The sequence below is a fragment of the Liolophura sinensis genome, chromosome 9, assembly GCF_032854445.1.
Source record: "Liolophura sinensis isolate JHLJ2023 chromosome 9, CUHK_Ljap_v2, whole genome shotgun sequence".
Classification (NCBI taxonomy): Eukaryota; Metazoa; Mollusca; class Polyplacophora; order Chitonida; family Chitonidae; genus Liolophura; species Liolophura sinensis.
Window position 1 is genome coordinate 25,608,095 of NC_088303.1, and position 9,973 is coordinate 25,618,067.

At 39.3% G+C, this 9,973-nt stretch overlaps 1 protein-coding gene across 1 annotated transcript; it reads left to right on the forward strand.

The window, feature by feature from the left end:
• Positions 1–1,168: 1,168 nt before the first annotated feature.
• LOC135475742 (uncharacterized) lies at positions 1,169–9,717 on the forward strand. The gene is given in 10 exon segments (XM_064755677.1): positions 1,169–1,802; positions 2,040–2,073; positions 2,320–2,617; positions 4,394–4,557; positions 5,388–5,425; positions 5,428–5,565; positions 6,583–6,764; positions 7,660–7,765; positions 8,585–8,706; positions 9,335–9,717. Coding segments are annotated over 10 exon segments (2,037 nt in total). The 3' UTR covers positions 9,656–9,717.
• Positions 9,718–9,973: the final 256 nt, after the last annotated feature.

Consider the following 9,973-nt stretch of genomic DNA (forward strand, 5'->3'; position numbering starts at 1 on the left):
CAACCTCGATTATTTCAGTGCATATAATTGCGTTTGAACGTGTTACACCTCACTGCGACTACATGTGCGAGCTGCAGATTCACACCTTCAGCATAATATAGCATCCAGCATAGCACCCAGCATAGCATAGCATCGAGTAAAACATGCCATAGAATATCATAGCATCAGGCATAGCATAGCAACCAGCTAAGAGACACCATTTATTAATAAAAACCGAGTATTATTGCTCATGGTTTGAACAGATAATGCAAGTCATAAAATTATGTCATCTTACTGGAATGAATTATTTAGAGTGTAAGCATGTGATTGTGCATGGTCATATTTGGTGTCAGTTCTCCGTTCCTTAGAGATTGTCGTTAGATTTTGATTTGTCATGTTCATTTTATGGTTGAAATGGATCCCAGTCAGATGTCATTCAGGACACAGATATCTTACATTTTCACATATTTTCAAAAGAATGATGTTCACACTTGAACGAAAAAATATGCTACTTGCATAGACAAAACAAATGTTCATGCGCTGTAAATAACGCATTGAGCTCGCACTTGACATGCACAAGAGCATTTTGCAGAAAACAAGAAGTTACATAAACATTTTTTTCATGTTCATCTCGCCTGTTTCACAGTGATAGAGTACTCCTCTGAGTTTTCAGAGTTTCATTTTGCATCCCATTTTCACTAAACGATGCCCGCATGCATATTGCAACTCGAGACATAGAAAAAAGGAAATGAAAGCTTATGTTACACACTGAATTGTGTTGTGATAGGCAGGACTCGGCACACAATCACTGACCAGGTCATTAGGTTTATTTGTGTCGTCGTTGTCGTAACCCGTAACCTCGTCAGGAAGCTGTGTTGGCTGACCTGCAGATAAACTTTCACTATATCCGAATCAGAATGATATGAGGCAGTGCCCGGCTGGTGTTGTTCACATCTATAAGGAAGCTACATGTCGCCTTGATTATACAGACCTACATGTATATATATACCTACGTTACCACATTGAACTAGGTGCGAAGGTATGTAACATGCCGTGACAGCATTGCTTCTTGGGACACTGTTGCTACATCAGAGCACACTGAAGGGTAACTGTGAATACCCAATGATTTGCTCAGAATTTAGGCCACATAGAGATTTTATTTCCTTACCACGATAACAAGTAGAGCGAGATGGCTTTACCTTACGTACAAACCATCACCTCCGTGCTGCTCGTCTTGCCGTCATCAGCACACGGTACGTCGAACAAAATTTCAAGTGTTCAAGGAAAGTTGGAAAGCTTCGACAGCTCTCAGCAGAAAATCATAAGTACGCTGTTTAACTTGACGGAGAACCAACACGTGCAGAACGACCACAATTTCATCTTTCCGCCACTGTTCTGGAAAAAGAAAAAAGGAGTGTACGAAAGTGATGTCAAACTCAACTTCCATGGCGACCCAACACTGGCAGCGATGAGAGATAGCTTCAAAGTGTTCGATAACAACATGTTTGCCACAGCATGGATTACTTCTTGTTTGATCGAAGCCTACGAATACGGCGAAGCCCCAAAACCCTCTGATGCATTGATTTCTATATCGCTTGAAGCACTAGGCGATTTTCATGACAGAAATTCACCCCAGCAACCAAATGCCATCATGACGTTTTGGCCGGAGGCCTACAATGCTTCGTCGTCGTCATGGGAGAGTACTCCGGATAATCTGTTGGCACTTTTTAAGATGGCCGATTATTTGCCGTGGAGCATTCTGGAGAAGATTCTGACCTTCCTCGGTTTCTCAGAAGAAGCAAAATACATTAATTGGATTCCAGGTCATTATCACCTATTGATTAAAATATATTGGTTATAATCATTACATATATAAACAGGATGCCTGTTGTTCAAAGTGCTATTTCACGGCCAAGCAACTTCAGATTTATTTCCTTTTTCGTAATAAAATTAACAGCTGAACACCATTTGCTGCCCAACAACCTTAAAATAAATGTGTCATCTTTCTGAGGCCGTCGTCTACAAACTGTGAAGTGTTTTTTACCGGCATCTGTTATTAGCTGCGTTAATGTTGTTAAGGGCCTCTGTGACCTGGTAAGTTCAGATGGTCGTGGGTTTGCTTGGGGTTCTCCGCTGTAATGCTGGCCGTCGTTCGTATCAGTGAAATACTCTTCAGTACGGCGTAAAATACCAATAAAATAAATCAATAAATTAATGAAGGTTGTTAAATGGCTAAGTGATAGGAGAGCACATATCTGCTTCAAGGTGGCGTATTCCGTGTATAGCCAAAATATATTTCAAACCTACGTCAAATTGCAAACTAATTCTATTGTATTTTAGGGCAGCTTACCTCAAGGCCTTTCAGATTACTCCAGATTTTGACGACACCTTTGTTAACCTTGGACTAGGTACGCTGCTGTTTCAATATACAAGTGACTTTCCCTCCTCTCACACCTTGTGGCGTCGTCAGAACACAAATCTAGACAGCATTTGGACCGCTCTCAAGAAGTTTGCTTACAGACCGTTTTCCGGTGACCGCGACGTAAACACAATCGACCCAAGGACATACTTCTACATCCGCGGCTTTCTGGAACAGGCCAATGACACGGGGAGAGATGTGGCCCTCATTCCCACCTGGGTAGGTGCTGGTTTACTTAGCCAGGTATAGAGCAAAGACTTTAATAAGTGGTTCAAGCCTTTCAGACTTCAATCTCACTTGTTTTTGTTCGTATTTTTATTATTATTATTATTATTTTTATTATTATTATTACTATTATTATTATTATTCTCGTCAATTTGATGATACATTTTATGAGATGACAAATGGTACATAATTGAAACTTTTTATATTTTGGAAACGTTTCATCGCGTGACTTGGAGGCCATATCAGATGTTATAAGATCTTCTTCTCCAGAACAGCTGATGTGACCGAGATGAAAATTTAACTGCAGTTGCATGAAACCTAGGCACATTCAGGGCGAGATTGCGTATTTTCTCCGTTACAATTATACAAGCATGCCACAAATCAAATAAAATATCATGCAAACAATATATTCGTTTTTTTTGCTAATAATTTCTGCACTTCCACAGATGATAGTCCCATATACTGCAGTTTTGGTCATTGATTTCGAAAATACAATTTCTGCAAAACGGGAGGTGACGTCTATAAAACCTAAAATGGGTATATCTCCCGAATCAACAAAGTTAGTGACGCAATCTTAAGGCCTAACATCACCCCCAGACAAGGAACAAATTTTACCTAACCGGAGGTGACGTCAGGAAACCGGAAATAGTACATGCCAAAAATCGCCATTTTAAAATTTATCTAAATTAAACAACTGTATCTAAAAAGACAATGCATGAAACTCAGGGATGTTCTACATCTCGAGATGGCCTTTGACGAGTGAAAAGCTAGTTGACCTGAGTCACGTGATTTGGCGGCTATTTTGTGTTACAGTGAAAACGTTTGACAGTCATTTTCCTCAAAACCCAACGTTCCACTTACTTAAAATTTAGCACACATAACAAACGCTCTATGGCGGCTATTTGGACAGAAAAAGGATGCAATATGCTTGCAAATTAGGTTTTAACTTATACATATAAAGTGACATCATGTGAAAACGAAAAATTTGAAGATTCTTAGCATGTTACCTGACACAGATTGACGCCCTGATGACGAATACGGTTTATTTTGTCCTGCTATGTATGTTTGTGGCAAATTGCTATCAAAAATCCGAAAAAAGCCCAATTTACCCCATTTTTGCAGGCCATGTGACAGAAAACTGTCATAGCTGTAAAGCTGATAATTGTTGTGTATAAAGGGCTATACATGTACTGTATGGAGTTGAAAATCTTGACCTGTGTCAAAAACTACAGGACATGCACGTTTTCGAATAATGGCGAAAGGTAAATTTACCAAATTTGGCACATAATACATGCTATATAGTGAGTAAGTGAGTGCTTGGGGTTTAACGTCGTACTTAACAACTTTTCAGTCATATGACTACGATGCTATGAAGTGTAAAACAATATATGGATGGCTATGGAGAATATGTACACTTTCAAACTGAGTTCGTTATGTAGTAATACATAATCACACAATTCAATTAACTGGAAGTGACGCCCCATAGGCAGGAATTATCGACTTGAACCAAGGCATCGCTGCTTTAGCAAGCTATATTTATTGTTGCTAGGACAGACTGTTTTAAATAATAATGAATAAGTTAAAGCGTTTATTCATTAATTTAAATGTACACGTACATTTTGGAATGTATCAGCAGTGATGCGGGAGCGCATCAGCAAATTTCGCTCGAATGCATTTCGCAGAAAATAAATGGAACCAGCCTATTAATAACCAATATTATATATGAATTTACAGGAAAATCGAATCAATAAAAATTTAATTTTTTGGAAGGTTCAAGATCTGGCGGGTAACAGAAATATGAGCCAGAGGAACGTTGCCATGCCGTTTAACATCAACAATGTAGACGCTACTGTGTCCGCTAACGCCATATTTGGTATCACAGCTGCTGCAGTTGGAGGACTCATTAATGACAGTGTACTTAATGACCCGACATTCAGGTAAAGTTAACTCTCCTTTGTTCCGAGTTTTAAACGATACCGAATATGTTTATGACTGATTACTTTTTACAGCTCTCTTTCTTACAAACTGTTAAGTTTCCGTCCAATTTCAAATAACTGTTTTGAAATGATAGGTCACATATTTTTCCCACAATAGCCTTCGTATTTGACTGAAAATAAATGCAATGAGGATAACTTTGCTCATTTATTTACCATAACTTACTTGGCTGGGGTCAGTCCTAACCAAGCTTCTTGCCCAAGTAGCTGACAAACCATGTGTAGTAGTAGCAATGTTGATAACTATTCGGTGGGGAGGTGTATTTAAACATCTGACATGTTCATCATGGGTATTTTGTGGGCACCACGTTGGGTTTATGAGGGCACCCCACCTGTTGGTAGTTTATCACACCTGGCCGTGGGCTTGTCAAAGCCCCATACCTGTGCTTACGAGAATAACCACACGTGTGTTTGTGAACGCACAACATCTGTACTTGTGAGAGCACAATACCTAGTTGTAAGAGGCCTACAGATGTGCTTGTTAGGAAAGTGACCTGGTTTGTGAGAGCCCTCGATTTATGACTTGCTTCTGTGGATGCAAAGGTGAACGTTTTCTCACACGCAAGGGTAAGGGTACATACCTATAGCAAATATTTTTGTAAAAGTATATTCAGTGTTGTCTAATCTTCATGCAGTAGGTTTATTGAATAACAATATTGTCAGTGACGCCGTCAGTCCTCCAATGCTATTGTCGTGTGAATTCTTATACGTTTTTAAATATAAATGTGTGAGAAACTATACATGAGTCTAATTACTCAACATTATGACGCACAGAAAATCTACCTGAACACTTCAGCCATGTTGGTTTGGAGATCGAGCATGACTTCGTGGGGCGGAGGGATTTGGCCTTGACATACTACCCGTCTCTCATTGAATTCTATTGGTTCGTGTCCAGAACATTTTTCACTCCTCCAGCGCCAAGTACACAGGACACAGTCCGTACCGGAAGTAAGCTCCATTTCATTTACACGCTACCAAAGCATGTTATTTCCGGCCTAGACTAAGGTGTATATTTGTGCAGGATTAGATTGAACATAGTAAGTTGTTTATGAATACAAGGTTTCTGTACCCCTTCTGTGGCCTAATGGTTAGATAGTCCGCCGTCAAGTCGGAAGAGCCGGGGTCAAACAGATAGGGTCGTACCAAAAACTTTAAAAACCATACATGCTGATGCCTTGCTTGGTGCTTATCACTGAAATGTTAGATCAAGGAAACAGTATTGGTCGGCACAGCATCAGTATATGTGACTGGGTAGGATTGCCTGGTGTAGGCGGCATGGACTCACCATGGCACATGAAGACGGTATTTATTTCGCGCTGTGTTATGCTAATACCGTGAAAGGCAAAGCAAAAAAATAGTATTATTTATTTCAGAGAAAACCAGTTAGGCTTTATCTTTATCTAACTTAGCTTCCGCCAAATGGCAAAAGAGCTGCTTTCAATCAGCAACTATCAAAGAGAAACAGACGAGCTATCCAAAAGAAATGAAACATCTCTGACCGCGATGTATAGCCAACACGAATTCATCACTCCAACCATTTTTAACGAAGCCTGGCTGGCAAGAAACAAGCTTGTTTGTTATTGGTCTAATGAAAAAAATCTCACACCACGACAGATATATCCCAAAATATTGGAATGGGTGAATTTTATTGGACTGGCTGAGATTTTTCAAGCCCCTTTACGGCTTTTTATAGTTTCCGGAGAATCCGTAGAAAAACCTTTCATTCATAATTGATCAAACTAAGATGGTCCTTGAAAATTATGCAGTGAAGAAAATGTAATCTTGCTCTTCTGCTGACAAAGCTATTATTCATGTCTTATGACTAGTGAGTCCTAAAACAATCCACATTTATAAATGCGATGAAAACAGGATAAACTTTTGTAAAATCACTGTTTCCTCAGGTGCTAGTGTACAATATTGCAATTTTTTATAACCCATAACCCTGCGTCAAGGGTATATGTACAGATGGCATTAAGATTTTGATTTTTGACAGCCACTTGAAACTGTGCGACGGAACCTTTGGTGTGGTCCTTCAAGATCATGTCACTAACGTTATCGTGAACCAAGCAAAAGAGGAAGGAAGCGAAATGGTGTATTTTGACGACTTTCTCGGGGATGGAGATTTTACAGATGATGGCGAACCCGAGGTAAAGACAATATGATATTCAATATTTGATGAATTTACGATTTCTCGATATTTGTCACTCGAAACATTTTGCAGTAAATCATTTATTGTCACAGCCGGCAGTATGTGGTTTATTAGCGTATATCTTGAACATGACTTATCCATTGATTGATTATGTGGCTGATTCATCTTTTATTGGCAATATTTCACATCATATAAATAAATGGATTCATGATTCTTATCGCGTTTGGAAGGGAAAAATTCAGAGGGTGGAGTTGTTCCATCCCATAATCGGTAATTCATCGTGTGGGTTGAAAATATTTCTGTGAATAAGGTAATAAACCATTTATGTAAGGATTACAATGATACATGAGACTACAATGATACGTGGTTCTCACATGAGACTACAATGATACATGGCTCCCACACGACACTACAATGATACATAGTTCCCACATGAGACTACAATGATATATGGTTGCCACATGACACTACAATGGCACATGGTTCCCACATGACACTACAATGATAGGCCTACATGGTTCCCACGTGAGACCACAATGGCACATGGTTCCCACATGATACTTCAATGACACTTGGTTCCCTCATGATACTGCAGTGATACATGGTTCCCACATTATACCGTAATGAATGATTTACTGCACCATGTTGTGACTGGTAATATGTTTTTCAATGATACAGCATTCCCGCATGATACTGCAGTTAAAGATTCACTGTCCTTGGTTCTGATTGGTAATGGATGAATGATTGAAGTTTTACGCCAAATTGGCAGTGATGTTGATGAAGTATATAGACTCCAATGGTAATAGCATTCAAACACAGTTCTGTAGTGAATAATTCAATGTGTGTAAGCCGAAATAAACGTTTTATGGATAAGAATTTCCCATGTTTTAAAGGTAAGAGGTGAGGACCGAATCTTCACTACCGCTATGGCTGTTAACACATTGGTGAACACGTGGACGGTATTTGACTACGCCAAGGGGCAGACATCATGGATCACGGGTGAGTCTACCAGTGTATATGGCCCAGTATCATTGGTTATTTATTTATTTATTTATTTATTTATTTATTTATCCATTTATTTATTTATTCATTCATTCATTCATTTATTTATTTATTGATTTATTTATTGATTTATTTATTGATTTATTTATTTATTTATTTATTTGACTGGTGTTTTATCCCGTACTCAAGAATATTTCACCTATACGACGGCGATCGGCATTATGGAGGGAGGAAACCGGGCAGAGCCCGGGCGAACTCACGATCATCCGCAGGTTGTTGTCAAACCTTTCCACTTACGGCCGGAGAGGAGGCCAGCACGAGATGGACTTAAACTCACTTTAGTTGGCCCAAGTCATATCAAATCCGCTGTTAAATTCATCTGCACAAAACGACTCAGAGTTCATAGAGCGTTACTGTACACAGTTCAATGAGTGAACAGTGGTGTTGCCTTAATTTCAGCAACCAGGACACGCCATGTGCCAGTTCAAATCCGGCCTTGGACATGAAACTTTCAGATTTCTCTAGTGTGTTAAAGAACAATTAAATGAATAAAGAAATAAATCCATACACTATTCCACCAATGCACCAAACACCGATATCCCAAACCATGTATCTCCCTAAAAGTTGTGATCAATCTTTTCACAGTGCGGCCTTACGTTTCGAGAATTTTTTAGATTCTTGATCAAACGTGGCCTGACCCACGTCGAATACTTGTCGTATAACAGCTGATACACAAAACGTATGTCCTACTTTCCTAACTAAAATTTTGTTTACTTTGTTTATGTTTTACTCTTATACTGTTGTTCCTTTTTGTAGAAGTTCCGGCAGTTGTCCGGGATATTGTGAAGAAGGCAACACTGTGGTTGACTGAGAATGCCACGAGTGGAAAATATAAACCCTGGAATGCTTTCTTTTCGGGCTCTGTCAAGGGTGATGATGTAAGTTGATTAACACAATTAACCTTTTGACAACAGCTGGCCTTAATTATACATCTGTGTCTAAATTGAACGGCCGTTGCAGTGAAATAACTTTGGTTTTGATCATTTTAACTGATTAATAGTAAAACATTTAGTGTTCTTCAAATTTGAGAGATACACGACAGCTTCATTCTCTCGGATTAGTCATTCTGGATTACATATATGTTCTACTCTTTCACTGGCAAATTTTGCCATGTTATAACTTCTGTATCCAAGGTGGAAGGGGATATGTTGGGTACCTATGGGGAGTATAGATATAAGAAAAACAAGAAAACTTTCTCAAGTTTCTTTATCATTATATTCCAGCTGCAGTTTCGAACTTTCGTTCTCGCCAGGGATACCAGTAATGTTACTCTGTGACCAAGTTGTTAGTTCACGCTGGTTTCCTCGTCGGTCCTATACGTGTGGGAACGTCTTCCAGCAAAATGTGGATGGTCGTGGGTTTCATCCGGGTTCTGTCCGGTTTCCTACCACCATATAATGCTGACCGCCACCGTAAATATGGCGTAAATATATATGTGCGCAAAACACCAATAAAAATACATAAATAAATGATATTGGTGTGTACAGTGGTTGTCCTTGCTTTCAGACTCTTCCAATCTGGTATCCATTCAACCGTTTCGAGTATCTGAATGGCACGAAAATCCCTCTGAACGCTACCATTTTTTCTGAAGACGTTCTTATCGGGTTTGAAGGGATAGTGTCGGAAGATGAATATCAGGTAATGCTCAACCAGACTCGCTTCGGAAGACGAACGCCAATGGTTTTTAAGGGTTTCAACTCTGGCAACAATTCCTTTCCCTTCTGGTGCTCTGAAGCATATACTTACGCCACCACCATGCTGGCTTTGGCCCAAACCATCTCCGTGACGTCACCAGGTCCTGAGTCCAACGTCATTCCTACGCTTTGACCCATTAAAATCAAACTGTAGATGCACTTGTAAAGGAATAATGAGGGAATAAACAAAGCAAGTATGACAACTTAACTGAATGTTGAACAGTTTTTGCTATGCGTATTGCTTGGATCAGCTTAAGTCGTGCAAGAAGGTAACTTTTTCAACTTTCATATATCTGAATAAATTTTAATTTCTATGCTTAGAGCGTTTCCTTAGACAGTCTGTTATCCTGTGAAAAAAATCTGGGTTTCCTCTTTTTCGGTGGAGCAGATATGGGGAATGCTTTGTCGTAATTGATTTCTGTGTGCACCTTGCTCACCATTCATACATTCT